Source organism: Austrofundulus limnaeus, unplaced genomic scaffold, assembly GCF_001266775.1.
Source record: "Austrofundulus limnaeus strain Quisiro unplaced genomic scaffold, Austrofundulus_limnaeus-1.0 Scaffold55, whole genome shotgun sequence".
Taxonomy (NCBI): domain Eukaryota; kingdom Metazoa; phylum Chordata; class Actinopteri; order Cyprinodontiformes; family Rivulidae; genus Austrofundulus; species Austrofundulus limnaeus.
The window spans coordinates 1,840,487-1,863,975 of record NW_013952457.1 but is presented as its reverse complement, the minus strand read 5'-3'; the positions used below and the strand labels follow the sequence as shown (position 1 = coordinate 1,863,975).

General features: G+C 40.1%; 2 protein-coding genes across 3 annotated transcripts; both read right to left on the bottom strand.

Annotated features, from left to right (window-relative positions):
* Positions 1–1,245: 1,245 nt before the first annotated feature.
* Positions 1,246–17,651, bottom strand: esyt1b (extended synaptotagmin-like protein 1b). Its single transcript, XM_014009156.1, has 52 exons — positions 16,972–17,651; positions 15,725–15,766; positions 14,657–14,791; positions 14,497–14,570; positions 14,334–14,406; positions 14,108–14,197; positions 13,881–13,936; positions 13,639–13,759; positions 13,379–13,555; positions 13,112–13,194; positions 12,861–12,909; positions 12,036–12,125; positions 11,816–11,911; positions 11,299–11,370; positions 11,125–11,211; positions 10,889–11,038; positions 10,657–10,770; positions 10,382–10,558; positions 9,946–10,031; positions 9,815–9,863; positions 9,476–9,565; positions 9,294–9,389; positions 9,128–9,199; positions 8,932–9,018; positions 8,701–8,847; positions 8,436–8,542; positions 8,183–8,360; positions 7,932–8,108; positions 7,763–7,845; positions 7,330–7,378; positions 7,163–7,252; positions 6,885–6,980; positions 6,610–6,681; positions 6,364–6,450; positions 6,130–6,276; positions 5,736–5,872; positions 5,538–5,601; positions 5,368–5,456; positions 5,114–5,255; positions 4,466–4,642; positions 4,307–4,389; positions 4,058–4,106; positions 3,866–3,955; positions 3,698–3,793; positions 3,535–3,606; positions 3,374–3,460; positions 3,105–3,251; positions 2,873–3,015; positions 2,430–2,561; positions 2,238–2,340; positions 1,996–2,045; positions 1,246–1,906 (listed from the first exon to the last, which is right to left on the bottom strand). Exons 1-52 carry the CDS (start codon positions 17,353–17,355, stop codon positions 1,879–1,881), a joined length of 5,472 nt encoding a protein of 1,823 aa, XP_013864610.1. The 5' UTR covers positions 17,356–17,651; the 3' UTR covers positions 1,246–1,878.
* Positions 17,652–18,336: 685 nt separating this feature from the next.
* zc3h10 (zinc finger CCCH-type containing 10) lies at positions 18,337–23,129 on the bottom strand. Of its 2 annotated transcripts, none has more exons than XM_014009157.1 (3): positions 23,033–23,129; positions 20,710–21,973; positions 18,337–19,254 (listed from the first exon to the last, which is right to left on the bottom strand). In XM_014009157.1, exons 2-3 carry the CDS (start codon positions 21,847–21,849, stop codon positions 18,742–18,744), a joined length of 1,653 nt encoding a protein of 550 aa, XP_013864611.1. In that variant the 5' UTR covers positions 21,850–21,973; positions 23,033–23,129; the 3' UTR covers positions 18,337–18,741. The 2 variants fall into 2 exon arrangements, with proteins under 2 accessions (XP_013864611.1, XP_013864612.1); XM_014009158.1 differs by lacking the exon at positions 23,033–23,129 and adding an exon at positions 22,908–23,026.
* Between the last annotated feature and the right edge of the window lie 360 nt (positions 23,130–23,489).

Sequence of the window (23,489 nt, the reverse complement as noted above, 5' to 3'; positions counted from 1 at the left end):
TGAAGCTTTTCATGAGGTTAGAGTCATTACATAAATCAATATTTTTAAGCTATATATATAACTGGACTTCTATTTTGAAACTGTAGATGTTTCTCTTCCCATCAGGGAGGCTTTGTCAGTTGAAAATATTTGGAGTGGGAGCTTTAGAGCTTCGTGAAGGTCTATAGCTTAGAACACAGAATAGAAATCTGCCCCCAAACTGGACCATGATGCTTTGCGTTAGGCAAAGATGGCGGTATCTGCGAAATACTCCATTGCAGGATAGGGGAAATTGGTCTTGGCGGAGGTTTGCACTCTCTGAGTGCTCCTAGTTTTAAATAAAATATAAATTAATGTTTTTAACTCTTAATTGTTAAAAAAATCTGTTTGTTTTTATATTTATGAGGTTCTATTCCTAAATAGGTAGGGGGATTAAAAAAGGATAAACCTTGGTACTCAAGAGGATAAAACTGGGGAGGCCACTTGGGTGGCCAGCTTATTCTCAGTGGGGCCATGCACCCCTGGTGCAGGTCTATAGTTTGTTTCTCTTTGGTCTTCACCATAGTGGAGCTTGGAGTGTGACTGTTTGAGGTTGTGAACATGTGTCTTTTATACTGATAACAAGTTCAAACAGGTGCCATAACTATAGGTAATGTGTGAAGGACAGAAAAGCCTCTTAAAGAACTTACAGATCTGTGAGAGACAGAACTCTTGCTTGTTATTGACCAAATACTTATTTCTCAACATAACTGGCAAATAAGTTCTTAAAAAATCAAATAATGTTATTTTCTAGATGCTTTCTCATTTTGTCTCATAGTTGCGGTCTAACTATGATGTCCATTACAAACCACATCTTTTTAAGTGGGAGGACTTGCAAAATTGGTGGCTGACTAACAACCCCCCCCCCCCCCCCGTATATTATACAATACAGTATATCCTAAAAATGTAAAATAGTCATTCTGTTGGAAAAAATGGGGTTAAAAAAGAAAACCTTCCTTAATTGTTGAACTGATGTGAGACCGAAAAGGGGAAGAGTAAATACAAAGAAAACTGGGAAGTAAATCACAGTAAACCCATTACAATGTGCTTTAACTCCTAAATATCCTGAATCGTTTTATAAAAGTAAATGATTCAATAAATAGACAGAGAGCATAACCCCTCCAAAGGTAGACCTAAAGTTATGGGAATACAAATCTGTGACTAACAAACAATGCATATATTGTATAGAGTTAAATGAGTGTGTGTGTGAGCATAAATACAACAATAAAAGCTGTAAAATTTGTTTAATCTTTTAAACACTTTTCAGCAAACCGTGTACAATCTGATCTTAAATCTTTGCAAATATACACAAAAACAAACAAGTTTGAAGTCTATTAAGTAAATGTGCCTCAGCAGTAAAAAATAAACATAGAAAAATGATTTAAAAGCAAGATATGGCAAAGTGCTGTTTACTGTAAGGCTATAAGGTTTAAATACTGAAATATCCAACATCAATCAACAAAACATACAAAGCTGTCTTCTAAAATATTTGTGCACCTCAAACAAGACATTCTGACTTAAAATGATTTTAAAGGCAACAAAGACAAATCTTTCATTTAAACTTTCTCAGCTCCATCTTAAAACACATTTTCTCTCAGAAAAGTTCCCTTTAAAATGACCTAAAGTTTTATCCTTTCTTAACTTAGCTACTTCGTTTTATAATCTTTGGTGATTAGATATGTACTCAGCAGTGCAGTCCATTTTTATACTTCATGTTAATACACAGTGAGCTGGGAGGATGCAGGTGGAACTGTGACAGAAGTGCAAACGTGTTGAAGGAGAAGGCAACAGTGGGTAACAGCAGAGAGTCAAGTAGGTGATTTAATTCTCATCACTGCAAAAGTTTAGCGAGCAGAGCGACTATTCAGCTTCGTCGTTCAGAGTGAACCTGGAATAACAGGAAGGAAGACACATTTAATGAAAACCAAATGACGTAAAATAAAAACAAAGTGTTTAAGTTTGATCTRCTCTGCTCACCAGTCTGTGATTCCAGACATCAGGTCATACTGAGCCAACTCAATCTGCACCTAAAGGAACAGAAAACAGCTGTGTCAGCATGGACTGAGAACAAGATCAGAAGATTTCAGAATAAAAGCATAAAAAATCAGTTAGTGTACAACGTTACCAACACGTGTGTGTGTGTGCGTGTGTGTGTGTGTGTGTGTGTGTGTGTGTGTCACACTACATATGAAAAGTGCACATGAAGACTTCAGACCGACCTGCCCAACAACATCCCGGCTCCTGAACGAAGCAGAGTTATTTTTCACCGATACGCTGAGGCGCCTGAATCTGGTCTCATCCTCGGCCAGATCGTACTCAAACCTTAAAAAAACAAAACATAACAAAAAAAAACCATGAGAAACATCCAGAATAATGACACCTGCACAGAAATATGGAGACACAGTAATTACCTTTCATTAAACTCTGGGTTTATGTCTTTTTTCTTCACGGCTGTCTTTTTCTTGGTGGCCTTACTTTTATCTGGCAGCAGCATGAGGGAGACGTAGCTGTCGACACCATCCTTACTTTGTGACAGCAGACSTCTGTGTGAAGAGAAAAGAAGAGTTCTTACACACACACTATCATCTTAACTCATCTAACCCTGAGGACATGGCAGAAGTGCCAGAACACATCAGCATATTCCACCTACAGTACCGTTTATAAATCAGGTATTGCTCTTTTTTCAGTCTGATGTGTCAAGATTCTTGTTTTAAGTTTTTGTGATTAAATAGGACATAATCCAATGTTGTTTTAGACTGAATTTTGTTTGGTCACATTCCTCAAGCAACAGCAGGAATATGCAAAATGTAAATAAGTGGAACCAAACATAGCTTCTGATGAAAAGAACACACACCTGCAGGCATGGACGATAACAACAAGCTTCCTCTCCCTTGAAGCATATGAAAGAGACAGCTTCACCTGCCCATTTCCAGGTCCAGGAGCAGCACAGGGCAGTGTCCCCGCACCGATCATGTCCACCATTTTGGAATTCAGAATCTGTCAAAAACAAATTGGGACCATCAGTCCTTGTTCTATCGCTAAAAATATTCAGTTCCAGCCCATCCATGAGGTGTTTAATGTGTCACCTTGAGCTCAGCTCTCAGTAAGAGCTGACTGTCAGGTGAGGCTCCATCCAGGTGGAACCACTGGTCCATGACCAGCTGTGGTTTTGCAAGCAGCTCCTTAACTGTAACCACGAGAGACCCCATTGGCTGGTCCCAACCACTGGACAGCTGCGGTGCAATAAAGAGGAGGGTTACATTTACTGTAAAATAACTCATGTTAAATGTAAGCCAATAAGCTATAAATCCATCCAACAAACAACAAACATGTAGGATGTAAACAAAGTTCTTGCCTTCACCACAAGGATCTGTCGTTTAGGGTCATGGACTAAAAAGTAGAACGACTCATTCCACTGAGGACTGGCACTGCGGTCACACAGCTGAAAAGGTATTTAAAATTTATGTTTTTAAATAATTATTTATCAGTAAAAAAAAACTATCTAAAGAGTCTCACTTTGGTTTTGTATGTTGTTTCACCCAGAACAAGCTCAGCTCCAGCTTTGGGTTCTTTTCCACTCTTTTTAAACTGTTTGGGTAAAAAGAAGAACTCAAGTTATGATAATTTATGTGGAGACGTTTCTCTTTTAAAGAGTGTAAATAAACTAAAGGTGACTCACAGGTAGTGAATGTGCTGCCTGTATGTAGACAAAGAGCAGAGCTGCAGAGGGGGCAGCTTTGTTCTGATAGGACTGCAGAGACGGAAGCTGCAGCACCTACAATACAAACACCTTTATCAACATCTGCAGTGGTGAATAAGGAGGCTGTAAAGAGGCAGAGGGGCCGACCTGTTCAAGTCTCTGTGTGTTTGACACAGTGGGAACCCACTCTAGTATCAGGTGAACTTTTCCAGATTTGACATCCTTCAGTGTGAACCACTGCAACAAATATGACCAAAAAAAAAAAAACATTTTAAGGAAATTACATAAGAGCTTTGGAAATCACAGGGTGTGACTAAAGATCATGAATGAGTGACTAACCTGGTCTATGTACTGTGATCTGACGACCTCATTTAGATGAACACTGAATCTGTGAACACCAGTGCAAGCAAATGATTAACACGCTTTTAGCTCCGTGTCTTCGTCTGCTTTCAGATTTAATGACACATATTTTTTTCATCGCATAATTTATATGTTTAGCTCTGATAATTTTGATTAAAATGGTAGGAAATCATAGCATTTATTTGATTTTACACCTCATTTATTTTATGAACTGTGCATGCCACACACCTTCCCAGGAAGTCATCAGAATCTAGATCTTTATCAAACACATCAAACATGATGCTCTGATCGCCGAGTCCACTCAAAACAACCTGTTCAAAACAAACAAAAACATGTTTATAGACGAAACAGGCATGAAAATAAAAGAACGCTTTACTTCTTACTTACCTCATACATTTCATTCCATGTTGGGTTTAGGTTCTCTTTGATCACATGACTCTTGAAATTAAAATTGCCCACGTTTATCTTGACATAAGGATCACTTTTGCCCTTCACCATGCCCCCCATCATGTTATCCTTTGCTACCAGGTTCTGGGCCTCCAGCAGGTGGATCCTCAGCACCCCCTACAGGACGATGAAAGGAAGTGTTAGAAAATATGCAGGAACAAATCTACATCTTGTAAAGTTATCTAACTCACTTTAATGTTGCTTTTTTTTTTTTTTTACACTTGCTTGTGTGGCATAAAAACTTATTTCCTTGTTGCTCATTTGGCTAAAAGTCCACATCAAACTGCCCACACAGACAATGATACAGAGTTTGTCAAATGTTCAGTTTTTATTTGGAGTTTGTGAAGTTCTTCTTTTCCGTACAAGCACACATGACACACTTCCTCGAGGAGTAAATTATAAATCATCATGGAGTTTGGAAAATCTGAAGAGAAGTTATTTAGAAATCTCAGACAAGCTGAAACTGAGAATCCATCCATTTCCCATCAATCATCACCAAATGACCAGGAACAAAATAAATGTTCTGAACCATCTGATTAGTTTAACACAGTTGGGATTTTGTTAAAGCTTCAAAATAACCAAACCCACCTCTTTACCAAAGTTCGGGCCTGGAGCTGTGTGTGGTGGAAGACTTGGAGCCACTTTGGAGATTTCTGGGACTTCTGCTGGCGCCACAGAATCTGTGGGAAAACTTGTGACCGTGGCCTGAGCAAGACCTTCTAAACCAGTTCTACATTCACACAGAAACACAAAAGAAATGTAAGTTAATACATGTGTTTGTGTGTTGATGTTTTAATAATGATGGAAACAGAGATTAAAGATACTTGTGATGTTGAGCTCACCCTTCTGTTTGGCCTCGCTGTGCTTCAGAGTTAACAGATGTGTGTGGCGGTGTGGGATGCTCAGCTTTATTTGTTGGTTCTTCCACTGCCTGATAGAAAATCAAAGTTATAAACAGGACAAATAGACAATTAGGATAAAGTAATATCTTCTTTAATTTTATGTAACTCACTTTAGTAGAGGGGAAAGTGTTAACTTTGGCCTCAGGTTGTGCCGGCTGGTCTGACTCTGAAGACCTAAAACCACAAGTCAGTTTTTTATTATAACCGTCTAAACTTTACTACCATTTTCTGAATGTATGAAGTTTCAGAACCACAGTCTGAAATAAAAAAGTAGCATGAAAACTGTGAAGTCAGATAAAAAGACTCACTCTTTTGTTGGCAACTTGGAGCTTTTTTCCTCTTTGTCAGGTATCTTTGCAGTGTTTTCAGCAGGAGTGATCAGAACTTCTTTTTTTGAATCAGACACAGAAGGCTTTGGAACTTCTGTCATCCGTGTGTCAAGGATCTGTTTGAAAACAAAATGTCCTCTCAGTTTCTACAGGCACGTCCACGAAACATTTCTGCAAGATGGCCACAATGGCTAGTCTGTCTATGCTCCCTCTGGATGTTCTTAAATCACAGAAGCTTTCAGAAATGAAGGGAGCATTGAGGAAGTAAAAGAGGCGAGGGGCAGAATTCAGCTGGGTTGATGTGAAGATTATTAAAAGTGTAACTGTGGCACAGCGGTGCAACAGGGATTGTGTGTGTCGTGTGTTCTCATACCTTCAGCTCAGCCCTGAGGAGGATTTCACTTTCAGGTAAAGCTCCATCCAGATGCATCCACTGATCCAGGACCAGCTGTGGTTCAGACAGCAGCTTCCTCACAGGAAGAACCACAGAGCCCATTGGCTGATCCCACGCACTGGACAACTACAGACACCAGAATGATGTCAGAACTCTGACATGTTCCTGACAATAGCAGCTGGTTTATGTGTTATAGTATAGTAAATAATTCACCTTCACTATGAGCATCTCCTCTTTAGGGTCACGAACCTGGAAGTGGAAGGCCTCACTCAACTGTGGTGATCTGGAGCGATCACATACCTATAAAAATAAAAAAAGTAAAAAGGATAGAGAGTGAGAGTGATTGTGGATAAACACATTTCACTTATAGCATTGTGTAAATATTGCTTATTTTTTTAAATCTTGTTACTGTTTTTAAAAGCAGCCTGTTTTGTTGCTGTTGTTTACTCAGTTTCATACCTTGGTTTTGTATGTTGTGCTACCAAACACAAGCTCAGCACCAGCTTTGGGTTCCTTCCCACTTTTCTTAAACTGGACAAATAAAGACAGAACAAAATGAGATGAGTTTATGTCCAATTTCAGTAATTATTATATAAAATACAGATTCTTTAAAAAGCATGTTTGCCTTTAAAGCAGTAGTTGCTACAAAAAGAATGAATATAAATGATTTAAACAGTATGTCCCTCTAAAACAGTTAATTAAATGTGGTTTCAGGACTGAAACAAATGACTCACAGGCAACAAGTGTGCTCTGTCCACATAAACAAAGAGCAGCGCTGCAGAAGGAACAGACTTGTTCTGGTACGACTGAAGAGACTGCAGCTGCATCACCTGCAGCCAGGAATTAAACCAAATACATTACAGTGACTCAGCTTTCACAAACACAATAAACAAACTGTTATTATATTTAAAATGGTTAACGCACAAAAAGATTTACAACACCCAACTAAATATAGACATAACGCATCAAAATAAAATAAAAACCCTGATAAATAAATCTAATTTGTACTAGCCTGGTCCAGGTTGTCATTATGAGATACAGCTGGAACCCACTCCAGGATGAGACGAACTCGACCAGACTTGACATCATTCAGAGTGTACCACTGAAACAGACGTTACTGACTCAACATGTGCTACAAGGAAGGGGAACACATTTAAATACAGTTCTCAGAATACTAACCTGGTCTGTGTACTGGGAACGAATTATGTCTGAAACACTGACTTTGAACCTGTTTAGTGAAAAGAAAAAACATGAATAACAAGTGAATGGGAGCGGTTTTAACAGTAAAAGTGCAAAGATTAATTTTAAAGTGACACAAAATTCATTTGTGATTCTAATCAGATTGAGCTGCTTTGATAAAATACTTCATAAAAAGGAAGGAACAGATTTTGATCTTTTTTTCTATTTGGATCTAATCTTGTTTCAAACTATTATAAAATTCAGAAAATAATACATGCTGATTTGTATCTTTAAGCCAAACATTGTTTTAAAGCATTGTTTTTTAGGATTAACTACAGTTTGTCTTTGAATCACATACAGTATTTTAGCTGAATGTTTTAATGAGGAAGTAAAGCCACAAAAATAAAGAACCTCCTCACTGAAACATTCTCACCTGCCCAAGAAATCATCTTTGTCCATATCTTTATCGTTCAGCTCCACCTGCACCTCCTGACCTGACTGAGGCCTCAGCACCACCTGGAAGAACAAAAGCAGTTCAGACAATTTGAACATCCTGACGGAGGCTTGTTGTACAGTGATATGAAGAGTTCTCTCATACACACCTCATACAGCTCATTCCACACTGGGTTAAGATTCTCCTTGACCACAGCGCTTTTAAACACAAGCCCCCCRACGCTGATCTTTGCATACGGGTCACTCTTGCCCTTCTTCATCCCACCCATTAGGTTATCTTTAGCAACCAGATTCTGGGCCTCCAATAAGATGATCCTCAGCAGCCCCTGTGTGGATGAAATGGGTTATTATGCATTGATTTATATTAAATTAATCATCATGCTGTTTTCTGTGTTGTTACCTCACTGGCAAAGGTGAAGTCTGGGGATGTATGAGGGGGTCGTGTGATAGCAGGACTTAGAGATTCTTCCATCTTATCTTCATTCACATCAACTGCTGTTTCCTTTACTTTAACCTCTTCATCCAAAGCCACTGAGGAGACGATAGTCTCAACAGGAGGAGTATCCACTGAACTTGATCTGAACACAAACACATAAGAGTAATAAGACAGTACATACAAGGATTAATAAAGAAAATTAAAGGAAGTATCTCACCTCAGCACTGTGTCTGTTTCCTGCTGGTGTTTATCTGGAGCAGGGTCTGACGCTGCAGTGATTTTAGCCTTTTCTGTAGCGCCAGGGCATTTGCTAGGAATCAGCATCTGAAATTAAGTGGATTTGATTGCTTTGTTAAGTGAACCTTGCTGCAATATTAAATACAAAAACAATTAATGATAAAAAATTTTAAAACATCCTTAAAAGCACAATGAGAGCACTTTAAAGGCTACTGTAAAAGTTCATAATAAAAGTCTGATCTTACTTTAAGCTCAGTCCTCAGTAGGATCTGACTCTCTGGTGAGGCTCCATCCAGATGGAACCACTGGTCCAGAACCAGCTCTGGTTCAGACAGCAGCTCTTTGATGGGAACTACCAAAGAGCCGATTGGCAGGGTCCAGCTGTGTGAGAGCTAGAACAAACAGATTGGCACAACGCTGAGTGTTAGCTCAGGATTACAGATGCAGTATTTACCTCTGCAGGATGAACTGATTACTTTAACAATAAGGACATCCTCTCTTGGGTCACGAACAAGGAAGCAGAACGCCTCGTTCCACTTGGGTGATGTTGTGCGATCACACACCTTCAGATGGAAGGAAAAGTAAACTTTATCTTAAACGTTATTAAAGATAAATTAAATATTAAATATTGAAATTAGGGATATGTTTTATAAGTAATGTTTAGGGACTTACTGTTGTTTTACGAGATATCTTTCTAAGAGTTAACTCCACTCCCACTTTTGGATCCTTTCCACTCTTTTTAATCTGAAAATTAATAAACAGAAGAATTGGCATCATTATTAACTGGGAGATAAAAGCAAACTGCTTATTCTACCCACAGGAGTATCAAAGGACTCACAGGTAAACCGTCTGCCTGTTCTACAAACACAAACAGCAGACCCGCTGAGGGCACGGCCTTGTTCTGGTACGACTGTCTGGAGTAGAACTGAAGAACCTAAAGCCACAAAAAAGACCTCAGTAAAAATAGAGAACTCACATCAGTGTCTCCATCAGTCCTTAGTTTGATCAGACAACACTGACCTGATCCAATCTGTCTGGTTCTGAAGACGTTGGAACCCATTCCAGGACGAGGTGAACTCGACCAGACTTCACGTCACTCAGAGTGTACCACTGACCAACAAACAGTAAACATTTCAGCAAAGGAACACAGAACACCATCACAAGGATTTATTTTTTAAAGAAAATGTTTAAGTTTAACCTTTGCTTGTTATTTTTGCTAAGATGCCTCGTGTTTGACAGGAGTTTAGTAAAAACTACTACTGTAACTTGCTGAGTTGGACCTAACTTAAATCTTCAAATTAGTTTTTCAGATTAGCCTTTTTTTTATTTAATCCCAAAAATAAACAGTCGGTTTCTCACCTGATCAATGTACTGAGAATCAGTGATGTCCTTCAGACTTATCTTCAACCTGCATTTCAAAACATTTAACTGTTAAACGTTAACCTTTGATCTAATTAATATAAATAATGATAAAATAAACATGTATTTACCTGCCCATGAAGTCATCTTTCATGTCCACGTCTTTATCAAACACCTCCATGTGTAGATCCTGGCCTGGGAGCTGGGTTAGAATCACCTTCACAACAAAGTCACACATCAATGTGCTTATTTAAGAGAATGATAAAGACTGGACTGTTAAAAAATATAAAGCGTTTTAAGATGTAGTCATTCACTTTGTTGTTTTAGAAAGTTTCAATGTTTTTGTTTTGTTAACTGAAGATTATTATAGTTTGAGTCTACGTTTGAGAGAAAAGGGGCAGATATTATACGATTTTTTTCTTCTCTCTGCCACCTTTCATTTCATTTTATTTGTATTTTCTTTTTATTGTACATAGAATTTTGTTTTATGAAATGAAAAAAAAATATTTAAAGGACACTCATAATCTGAGTGAAAGTTAATAATACAAACAGTTCAGACATATTTACCTCATACATTTCATTCCAGGTGGGATTAAGATTACTCTTAATAACTTGGCTTGTGAATGTTTCGCCCCCTATATTGATCTTGACATAGGGGTCACTCTTGCCTTTCACCATGCCGCCCATCATGTTATCTTTTGGAATAAGATTCTGGCCCGCCAGCAGGTGGATTCTAAGCAGACCCTGAAAAAAATATAAACACATACAAAATGCTTCTAACATATTTTTGTTGTTGTTGTTTGCTTGGGAATTATGAACAGAATCCTTCTGTTCTTCCTTACCTCTGTAGCAAAGCTAGAATGAGGGGAGGTTTGTTGGGCCAGCTGTTTGGACAGTCCAGCTGCCAAATTAGACGACACATCTGATGAAATGCGCTCTTCGTCCAACCACAAGACCTACGTCAGATTTGAGGGAAAATGACAAATAATAGGATAAACAAAAATCKCATTGTAGTTTTAGCATTTTACTTTTTTTTCTTAAAGTTAAATTTAGGTTAAATAAAGACACCCGTACCCTGAGAACTGCGTTGACATAGATGCGACTCGCTGATCCAGAATGTTCCAGTTGAAACCACTGGTCTAGAGAAAGATTGGCATTTGCCAGCAGGCGGGACAGAGGAATGCTCAGACTGCCCAATGATTGCACGCGGTCAGCATCCTTCACCTGATTAAAGTTAAAAAATTATAATCAGCTGTCAGATTGAGTAATAAGAGGTTCTGTGAATAGCATCTCATTTTAACAGCAGATACCTGAATGCTAATRTCCTGTTTGTTAGGATCTTGGATGAAGAAGGTAAAAGCTTCCTCCCACTCTGGATTAACAGTTGTGTAACAAATCTGAAGACATTAATAAACAATGTGCATTAAAAATAAAGAAGAAAAACACAATCTATGATATTTTAATGAACTCTCCAACACGTATACCTTGCTGTCTTTAGTGATGTTCTGCACAGATATCTGCACCATGGGGTTGGGCTCTTTATTACCCTTCTTCATCTGAAACATACGCAGCAGGAGGGAAATATGATTACACTGTAACAGCATGTAAACTATAATATTCTGTAAGTCAGACTAAGACAAACTATCATTCTGAAAACATGTGGTCATGTCATGCGTGTTTAATGCTATCATAGCAACAGCAGAGAGTCACCTAGTGGCAAAACAGGAAGTTTGCATTAACCCTGTAATAGGGCTGGGTTTCACACTACAAATTCTGTCACTGGGGTTCTGTTCTGTGATGATGCAGTGAGAGATGTTAGAACAAGTCTGATTAACAGCCTTAAAGTTGGTCACTTTATTCCATGTATCAACTCAGTGACGGAGGCTGGAGGTCAGAGCAGCAAAGATTTGGAATGTGAAACAGATGGCATATGCCTCAGTGTGACCACACAGGAAGCAACGCTGAGCACAGCGCGAACATGGGCAGAGATATTTGACTCACGGGAAGTGCCTCAGCCTTGTCGAGATACACAACCAAGATTGCTGAAGAAGGGGGGTTGGAGGTTGTGCTGGCGACGCTCTCGTTCCTCTTTAGAACCTTGAAGGATTTCAAACACTTTGTTTAATTGTTTGACACTAAAAGGACTGACTGACGCCGTAGATTACTGGCAATAAAAAACAATCATTACAGCACTGTGTGAGTGGAAATGAAAGAGTCCTACCTGCTCTAGCTGCTCAGTGTTTGGCAGCAAAGCCAACCACTCCAGCCTGAAATGAACCCGTCCTGATGGGGTTTCTTTCAAAGTGAACCACTAAGGACAACAGACATTACAAACATTTACAATCCTGTAGGGCTGTAAAAAGATTAGTATTTTTAATCTGGTTAATCCCAAAGTAGCTGTGAATTAATCATGATTAATCTATACATTTCTAATGCATATAGATAAAATAAATTACTTGAGTTATTAATTAGTTTTTAATGATTTTATTTAGAAAACAAAATCGATGCTTAGACATGATTTTTTGAATATAAAACAGGACCTAAAAAATGCTCCAAACATATTTGAGTCAGTTAAATTTTGTGCAGAATAATGAGGTTAAATAAAGAATTCAAGGATTTTCATTCCAAATGAATACTACAAGAGGAATGAAAGATGGATACTAAGGTCACAGTTGTCAGCAAAACATAAATAAAATAAAATAAACCATAAGAACACAAAAAGAAAAAAAACTACATAATGTTTTACACATGGAGTTTTTATTTTATTTTATTTATTTAACCTTTATTTATCCAGGTAAACTGTTTGAGAACCACTTCTCATTTACAAACATGACCTGGCATGCACTGAGTGCATTGCAACATACAAACCTACACATTCAGCCATAGTAAAGTGATTGTAAATTTTAATCGCGATGAAAATTTTTTATCTATGCCCATGCAGCACTAAAATTAATCAGTTAACTCGATTAATTTCACAGCCCTACAATCCTGTGATCGTCGCCTAATGAAAAAAAAAATCTGCTAAAGATAATAACTTTTTACTTACATCATCAACAGCTATGGATTTCTTCACAATGCCTAAATCCAATGTGGTTCTACAACAAGAGGGAATGAAAGAAATTAAAATTAAACATGGAAATAATAGGTTATAGATTAATTAATGCAGTTTTATTATAAATAATGTATGACTCAAGTATTTTAGACTTTGTATGACTGTTTGTTATAGCTGATGATGGGGAACAACAATGAGAGACTCCATAAAAGCACACAAAAAAGACTTGAACAATGAAGGTGTACCTTCCTAGGAAATCATCCTTGTCTGGGTCTTTGTCATAAACTTCCACCTCCAGCTCCTGACCTGGCACTTCATGGACTATCACCTTATGTATAGGACACACACAGTGGAATGAAGACTGACAGAGAGATGTGTATGGCAGTGTGTCTTTTATAAATGTCAAATCTACACTAGTCCAATCCCTTAATGTCAAATGAAATTGTCCAATAAGTCATAAATGTTGTGGAAAGATGCAACAAATCTCTAAAAATATGCAAACATCTCCTTACCTCATACATCTCTCCCCACTTGGGGCAGTCTGTGTTATCAATATGTTTGGAGGTGAAGGTCTGAGGCCCCACCCTTAATATGGCGTAGGGGTCCGATAAGCCAGCCATGACTCCTTTCACATAGTTGTCTTTGGCTGCCAGGTTCTGTGCCTCAAGCAGGTGGATGCGTACCACCCCCTGAGGAGAAAAAAACGACTGGTTTGGATATTTTCTGAGATGTGAACTAAAGCTAAATCTGCAGGTGTGGATCAAGGCATCACCCTGGGCAAAGGACAGCGCAGCTGAGCCACATGCAGACCGGGAACCAGGGGGACAACGAGACGGTTGGGCAGCACCAAGAACGAAGCAATGGCATCCATAATCATGCTGTCCGACATGACGCTGCAACAAATCAGAGTGATTTTTCAGTGGAAGGAGTGAAGATTAATAAATTATTTCACATAATGTAGCTATCTTTTTTTAATGCATAAAATCCAGAAGGGTCTATTTCAGTGAGACGTACTTTAGTCCAGGGACGTCCAATAAATTAGTCAGTCCAGTCCAGTTGATGTCTAGTTTCTGGGAAGAAATGAGAAAGAGGAGCAGAGTAAATCAATCAGGACTGACCTGAAATCAATATCATGATTAGACTTCAAGACTAAACTGGGAAACATGATAGCCTCAGCAATGTGAGATAGAGGTGCAACAAGAAAAACACCAAAAAGAAAAGACGTCTTCAAATGGACCTACGGGTCGACGGATGAAAAACATGGTGACCGCTCCTACAATGGGCACATCTCCAATCAGAGGCTCCAGAATCACGCGCATCATCCCATGTAGCTAAAAACAGAGAAACAAAGAGGCTGTTTGTTGACTTCCTGCAAGTCCACAAAAAGGAATTCTTTCAGAAATGTAACACATTACATCTTAATAACAGGAGCACACTTTGCTTTYGAGGCTGAATACAACAACAAACCTGAATTCCTTTGACTCCTGCTTTGCAGAAGTATCGTTTCACTTCCACGTTGATCTCTGCATTCCCAACATAGCTGAGGACATGAGGACAGAAACGTTACCTACACTAATGCATCTATAAGGTTTATAACAGAGGTAATAAACAAAGGGCACCAAACAGTCACCTAATGTACAGGTCGAGCAGAACTTGTCCCTTGTCATTCTCTGTGTGGGCCTTGATCCCCACAACCTTCATGGCCTGAAGTAACAACAAACGTGTTACGTGTTTAATAAAAGTGAAGTGATTTTGTGTTAATTTACACAGCTGACAGTGACTATCCTCACCTTGTCTCCCATGTCCACCTTGGTRAAACTGAGTGTTTGGAGGTGGGTGCTTGAAGCTCGGAGGGACGGAGCGATGGTTTCAACCAGCAGCTTCTCCATGTACTGGCCAACAAAGGGCCACACCTGCTGCAGTACCTGGACAGGTCACCAAACACACAGCTTTTAGGTTTTATAAAAAACATCCAATACTTCGTCTTAGAACAGTTTTAAGTGAACTTTGGCATTTCAGTGATTTAGTAGCAAACCTTTTTATGAAATGCCTTGGCATTCACACAGTAAACAAAAAGAGAAGAATGACAGAAACAGATGGTGGGAGTTGAGCCTCCTCAGCTGTTGCCTTCTTATTTGGTTCTGGCATGCACCGTGACCGTGGATTCAGCAAACTACGTGTCAAAACTGAACTTTACCACAACTTTAGAAACTTTTGGGGACCTCCGTTACATTCTTACAAGGGAAGAATCTAGAAGCAGAGGCAGTGTTTGCTTGTGTTTCTATTACTGTGGAGAAAAAAAAAGCCACAGTGCTGGCTATAATCTGGCATAAGTATGGGGTGAGTCATCAACTGCCTGCTCCTGTAGAGGACAAAGAGAATCTGCTGACTGTCTCCAGAGTAATCGGAGCGAAGCCAGTGCTTTGCCTCTTGTCAGACATTTATATCTTGTGATTCTTTTAGCAATGGAAAAAAACATTATTTTTGTGTGTGTACACAACTGCCTACAATGCTCTAGGTTAGAGGCACATAGAGTCTGTAATTTTATTTAGTCTGAAGGGACCGTACAGCTCCTCCTCCTTCCTGCCTGCCTGACTGGCTGCAGTGAAATGGAAATGTTGAGAGGGTCGCCTGGCACAGGGCCTGCTCTCTGCAGAACAGCACCTACACTGAAAGAGGTGTGGCCTCTAGCAGCAGTGCTACCAGCTTTGAGCTAACAACAAACACTGTAGCACCAGCTATTACCCTACCATGTGCTGTGAGGTGTCAGTCAGCACAACAGCTGGGCTACCGAACRAAAGGACGCATGTTTGAACAGAGTAAATATAAAAAGAACAACAGGTAATGCCTTATCTTACCTTGTTCAGCCATTCAACCTTTTCCACATCTGGAAAATTTACCTAAAAAAAACACAATGAAGGCATTGTACTTTAATTGTTTCTTGAGCTTGGTAAACATACAACAGTATGAGGAAACAATTAAATAAAAGAGAATGCCAAGACTGGAAACATAGACAGAAAGCTAGAAAGAATGTGGACAAAGTAACTCTCAGCTCAAAGACCACTTTAAAATATATGGATTACCGTTAATAAGAGGGTGATTGTGCAATTGAAATGTTTGAAATGCTTTCCCCTATTAATATTTTATTGTTTTGCCTTCCTTCTAATGAGAGTTTGAAGTTATGATATACGTTGAGCAGGAATCAGTCCAAGGGTGCACTTTTTTATATAGACTTTTTTCGAGAGGACGCGTGCCGCCTGGTTGTGCAAGCAATCACGGAAATCAGAAAAAACCCACAGGAACCTCATTTGGGTGTAGCATGATGCTCTGAGTCAAAACAGGCCAGTGTGGGTACAGCTTTACAGCGTTGCCTCCCAGGACTCGTGGAGATGTATGAATTTGCATAGACTGTAGGCCCATTTACAAAAGCCAGTGTTTACAGTGTGTTTCAAAGTGTTGCACCACAATAAAAGGGTCCTACAGTAGTTTCCAACATCTTTAAATCACATTTATAAGTGTTGAAGTATGAGGATACAGGGACAAAAAAAGTGTTTGAAACAAAAAAAGAGGACTTCTGCACATTTATTAAATGCATGTTCAATGAGAACCCAAAGATAAATGGTGTTTTTCAGTACTAACTGCAGAATGTGATTAATCAGAAGATATCCAGGTAATAATGCTGCTTTGGTGAGAGTACTGTATCCTATTCTACAACTTATAAGAGTTATGATGATTTTATGATCCTCTAGTGGTTCCTAAAGTTGGGGTTAGGGCCCACAGTGAGGTCCTGAAACATCAAGGTGGGGTCCTAAAAAGATTTTCTGAATAATTTACATTTTAAAATGACTTTTAACATTTTTTTTTAGCATTGATTGTTACAAAAGCGTGAGGTTAGTGTACTTACAATGGATAAAAGTAGCATAATAAACACTGTTACTGTGCTCTTGTTTATTTGACCTGATACCAATGTTTATCAACCAAAACCAGTTGGGTCAGGTCTTTGTGGGGTAAAAGCTAAAACGTTTGGGAAGCATTGCTCTAAGTTACAGATGAGGGCGATTTAAATATCTGTTATAAGAGCAGATAAGAGTAAAATTATCTGTACCCATGCAGGAAGGTCTCGCTTGATTCTGGACCCTTTCCTGAACGCACACTCCTCCTCGTTGTCCATGAGCTGCATAGCTGACCTGAGGCGCTCCTCCTTCGCCTCCCGGGCATGTTTCCATCCCGTGTACACCATCATGCCGCACACCAGCAGGCTGGTGCTGACCCGATAGTAACCGGCCAGGTAGACGGGGAGCAGGGCGCCCAGACATTTGCCGAACGTCCACAGCACCGCGACGGCGCTTATCCCCTTGGGTTTGGCGGACTCTGCTGCTCCCACGACGACGTCGCTCGACGTTTTCTCCKCCGCGGCAGAACCGCTCTTTGTGTCCGGACACTCGGCGACCTCGCTGGGTTCTGTCGGCTCAGGTTTGTCGCTCTGCATGGTCGCTGTTAAGTTCAAGACGCTAATAGACGGTACCTGACGGCTAAAGTTTCATTACTTCTCACGCGAGCGGCAGATGGAAAAGACGCACGTGAGCTGTAACAGCTGGTCCGTTTAGCGCATTGTCTTGTATTAGAAAACGCTGATTATCACTGAATTAGCGCAGTTAAGACTGATTTACTGTGCGGATCTGGAAAAAGTACCAACTTCTGCGCCTCTGCCTCACCCAGTCCCGTTAGCTGGATGAAAACACGCCCACTGAAAATTCTTTGATTTTTTCCCCCCTCCCCGCTGCTGCGTCACACATTTCATTTTGGAGTTACCACCGTAATTACTGCAGCATARGAGAAACCACGTTGTTTTATGGTATGCAAGCATTTAATTAACTTAAATATAATCTTTCCTGTTCGGTGGGGCTTCGTTTTATGATTAATTCAGTATCACAGTAATAAAACACTTTCTATAAAGACAGCCCACTTTTAACTCAACCCTAAATCAAGCACCTCATTTTTGAAACCCATTAGTGTTTGTGGTTTAGACTCTGCAGGGATTCAAACTGTTTTGTTTTCCAACATATTTAACTATTCATGCCAACTGTTAAAATCCAAAACTAAAAATTGTAATCTTTACTCTTCAAARCTCCCGTAACAAGTGCCCAAATTCTAAATATCATAAAGTATGATCATTTTAATTTTTTCCTAAAGTGTAATTTCTTGTATGCATCTGCTAAAACAGCACTCCCTATGAGAAGTCCGTGCTCAGGAAGAGTGGTTTAAAACAGAAATAGGGTGGATCTACAGCTCCTGAAGAAACAGATTAACATTTACACAATGTGACTCCTCCCAAACCACCGGATCAACAGGATGTTTGAAGCATTTAAAACCATGTCTGCCAGCAGACCTCCAGCTACTGTAAGAATTAAAGCAGCTGTTATGAAAACACTGATGCATATACACGGTGACAGATTACGCAAGACTCACGAGTGGTTGCGACATTTTCTTCAAGTACCAAAATTAATTTACAACAAAACAAACTAGAAAAATATAAACACAAACTGCTTCCATTGTGATTTATGCCCAAACACGGACATACAGCGATCCTGCTGAATAGTTCTGAGACGCTGTGGGGAAACTTCACGCATTGAGTTTGTTGACATTCCAGGGTGAAAAGATCCCACTGATACACACAGATTTTTGTCAACGTTCCAAAAGACTTGTAACAGTGCCACACGACACAATGATTTAGGAACAGATAAGAACAAAACGAACGAAAAAAGTGTCCACATCTCAGCGCTTTCGCTGTTCTGCTGACCTCACAAAACATAAAAAAGCCTTCAGTGTTAAAACTGTCTGTCTTGAAGGTCTGACTCGTTATTTTGACGACTTTTCAGTGAGGCAGGGTCGTGATCCTCATGCTTTGACTTGCGATCGGGTACGACACCATCGGGGTGGTGGCRTGACTCATGGTGATGCCGGCTAGAGGCTGCGTCATGGACACGGCCACCGGTGCCACAGACGCAGCCACCTGTGCCATGGAAACAGGCGGTGCCATTCCTTGAGCAATGGTCTGTGCCAGGGCAGCTGACAGGGGGGTGATCTCGGGGTTGAGGTGCGGCGGGGGCGCCGTAGGTGGGGCTGCGTTGGTCGGCGGCGCGGCGGGGGCACCGGTGGGAGCRACCAGGTCTTGCTGAGTGACGGGCCGAGGCTGCAGTCCGGCGCTGCTCAGGGTGGTGTGGGTCTGAGCGATGCTGTGATTGTAGGAGCTGACTGCGCCCACRGGGGGAGCCAGATTCTGCTCGGTGGGAGCCGGAGTGGAGGACAGTGTCATGACCTTGGCCTGGCTCCGGAACTGGGCGTTTTGTTCCAGTAAAACCTCATTAGTGGCGATGAGATTGGAAACCTGAGGAGCATAAAAACAATACTTAGAAAAATGATGAGATCCGTGCAAAAAGTAACACATCAAACGCAAAAAAAATACCACAAGAAAAACTTGTCTTGTGCTATTTTAAGACCGTTTTTATTGCCACTCCTGCATAACCACGAGTACATCAAAGGAAAGGTATTTCTGTGAAACTCTAGAAAATTCTGTTTTAGAAGAATCACAAAAATTCACAATTAATTCGGGCACACTTAATCTAAAAATGCTGAAATGCCATTTCTCTGCAATGCTTACCTCTATAAAACATACAGTCTGCATCAAATGTAACCCTGACTCTTTTTGTAAATATTGCTTTAATCATTTAGGACAGGGGTTCTCAAACTTTTTGGGTCTGGGTACCCCTTACAAGGGCAAAATAATTCTAGGGACCCCCTCATAAACCCCATGCTTTTTTAAAGGGTAATTTACTGTCGTTTCAACCCCTAAATGCCATGGGAATATATTTGTTATTTAGTTTATTATGATTGTTTTATTAGTTCAATGTTCCCTGTGCATTTTAAAAAATAAAAACCAAATTAACAATTTAGTGAATTTTTTTGAGGACCACCAAGATGCCTTTCGCGGATCCCTGGGGGTCCTGGGACCCCAGTTTGAGAACCTCTGGTTTAGGAGAACTGATAATCTGGGTTAACATGGGTTTCCTGATAAGATCTAATGTTGTTTTTCAGATGTAGGTAAGAAATGGTGATAACTCTGTGAAAAACTGTTGGTAAATTAAAACGTTTGAGGATAACATCCATTCCGCAAAGTAACATAAAATCATTGTAAACAAACAAATAAATAGATAAATAAAAATTGTCATTTGCTATCTGGTGGCAAAAAATAAATCCCTTCTGAATTAAAAACAATAATAAATAAAATATCTAAATAATGCATGCAGATGTGTTGCTGTTACGTTTGGGCTTGAATCCTTAAAACTGTCAAAGGCAAAGGAAATGAATCTGGACACAATTAAAAATAAATCCTAAATATTTTCTAAAATCCTGGACAATGAGTTCCCTGAGCTAGTCTAATAAAACACCAACTACACCTGCCTTAGTTAGAAACAAAGCTTGTGCAGTTTTAATCAAATACTGTATAAGATTAATACAATTTATAAAACACTGCCTGCCATTGTCAAATGACATTTTACACAACATCCAATCCTAATTTGGAAAAGTTAAATAATCCTCCAATTGGATTGGGGTTTTAACAATCCTCATTCTAACTCTCTGTGTAAGCTGGACTCAACAACGCAAGTTTGGGCTTTGATTAACTCTGTAAGTTTATGATATCAAAATACCATTTTTACCGCTTTGTTAGTAATGTAAACATATATTTAAATAAAACAAARGGGAGTCGGGCTTTAATGGATGACTGTATGAAAAGGTTTTTCATGTATTTAACATTCAGTGAAGCTGTTGTTTGTTTTCTAACCTGCTTCTTCAACTCTTCCACTCTCTTCCTCAGCAGGGAGTTTTCTTCTTCGAGGAATCTGTACTCCAGAGGCCGAGGTTGGAGGGTAGCTTGAACCCCCAGCTCATAGTGCCCACCTCCGCCCCCATCTGTCAGACGAAGGCCCTCCAATCGCCGCCTCTTCAGCTGGAGGGCGGTGTGGTCCATCGAGGCCTCCAGGGAGTTGGCATCGAACAGCCCGCTCTCCAGCAGGGGGTCGTACATGGAGTACGCGCTTCTGTCGTACCGTCGTTGTCCCGACGCGCCGATGGACAGACAGCCGCTCATCCCGCCTCCGCCCATCCCCACAACCCCTGACATGCCTGGATCTCTGCACCCCCCCAGGCTGGTGCAGCCTGTCCCCATCATGTTACCTCCACCTCCCACAAGTCCTTGCATCCCTCCATAAGCTCCTCCCCCTACCCCTATGCCTCCCCCCGCATTCACCAACCCACTGGCGCCCTGTCCCACCACACCGCCCACTCCAGCCCTCGAAGATTCATATTCATAGTCTTTTTTGACGTGGCGAAATTTACACTTGTTGCCTCTCAGACACTCTCCCTTCAGGAAGTCTCTGCAGATCGGAACCTCTCCACGGCTGAGAGGGAGGTCCATTGGAGAGAGGCCAAGTCGTGCTGCGACTTTTCCTCTCAGTCTGGGAGGCAACTCTCCTGTTTTCTTGTAATAGTCCTCATCCTCCTTGGATCCATGGACAAAGCGGCAGTTGGAGCGCATGCACTCCTTATTCTGATTGTCGTGACAGAAGATGAACTCGTTCTTTTGCACGCCCAAGTCCGGTACCTCATTGAAGTCCGGGTGTCTGAAGCGACAGCGCTTCCCTCTCTTGCAGACATTGCGTATGAAGTCCCTGCAGACGCCATCCAACGCCAGTCCCATACTTTGCCCCCCACCGCTGCTGTTCCCAAATCCATTGCTGTTTCCGGGCGCCCCTGCTCCACCCATGCCCCCTGAGCCATAGACGTTTCCGCCGACACCTCCACCAGAACCTCCACGGCCGTCTGTTGAACTCCCCGCCAAACCAGACCCAGGTCCTCCGTCCTCGCCGAGACTGCCCCCACTCCCACCACCAGCAGACAGGTAGGAGCTGTCCCGGTCAGGCATGGCTCTGGGCCCAGCTCAGAGAGAAATCAGCACTCATGTGTATGAGCACATACTCAGGCCAGGAAGTCAAAGATTCACGTTTTTCTTTGTTTAATTGAAGTAACACAATTCACCTTCCACAGAGCTGTAAGACAAGTAAAAACAACACATTAACTTAACATGTATTTTAACAGCACTTAACAAGTACTGATAGATTTCAGTCTATCACAAAAAACTAAAGGGACACAAACAATAAAAAACAAGAGATTAACTGAATAACATTCACTTGCAAAATACAATCATACAAATAGCAATAAAATGTGAACGACCATTAAATCCACAATATTTAAAAATATACAAAAGAAATAAATGCATTTTAAAAATTAAGAGTTGAACTGATCATTGAATTCTTACAGAAGGGTAAATTTTAGTTTCAGCTTCAGACATGAAGTGTGTGGGATTTTTAAAAAATGAATGTGAGCTGATTCACTTATCAGACCTGTTCTATCAGCAAAGGCTTTTTGTGATGTTAAGGAGCACACTTAGAACTTTAAGGTAGGCTGGAGTGTCTTTATAAGTTCAGAGGTGATAAGAAAATATTAAAAATCTACCCAACATTTTACAGGGAGTCAGTAGGGAGACAACAACTGGAATAATAAGATATTTCTTGTGAGTATTTTATTATACTCCTGCTTCGTTTTGGATATATTATAAAATTTAGAAAAGTTATTCGAAGTAAGCGGTCTTATTTTTTAATAATAGCTTTGGAAGTCAATCCTGATGTATGTTGAAAAATAAAAAAATGAAAGAAAACAAACTTGACAAATAAAGCTCAACTCACGTGTCGCAACAAAACATCTAAATAAGTAGCACCGCTGTTGTTACTTGTGAAAKGCGGACAAAAATGATTGTTTTGGTTAAACATGAACAAAGCATTAGGATAAATTTACGAGTATTTATCTCGGTAAATATTTGACAAACTATAAAAAGTCAGCAGAGATGTGAGACTACGCAAAGCTAATCGCTAACAAACGTCGTCTGAACTGTCTGGAAAATAAAGAATTCTTGTTTAATCTTACCACAAACAAAAAAAAAGTCTGTGTTGATCACAGCCGAACAGTCCTTTCTCGTTTTATATGAAATGACTACAGATTTTTTATTATTATTAATAACAACATGAGGCTTGTGTTATTTTTGGGAATACCTCAGGGCCCGGGTGTTGTTTACCACCACCTTTCTTCTTGCTACAGCTTTAAGCACCAACGAAGAAGACTGCTTTCTTCTTCTTCTGTTTCCTCAGTTTGTTGATTTCCGCCCTCTAGTGGAGGAATCAGGAAACAGAATTTAAACTGCACCGTGCTCGGTTTTAGCAAGGAAATAATTCACATCGTGTAAAAATTGTATTCTTAGATTATTGCTGCAACTGTGAACAAAGTCTCCCATACATTAATACTTTTTTACAGCTGTTTGTTTATGCTGGTGAGTTGAAACGAGGCTTAAAAAAAGAACCATGACTCAGCTGATGTGTGTAGCTTTGTTTGAATATGTAAATAAGCTGTCAAAAAGCAGTAGCTGTTAGCTTCAAGTCAAACATTGTCTGAGTTCTCCCTTGTCTTCTCAGGTGCTCAACATGGGTTTTCTCCAGATGCAAGCCTGTGTGG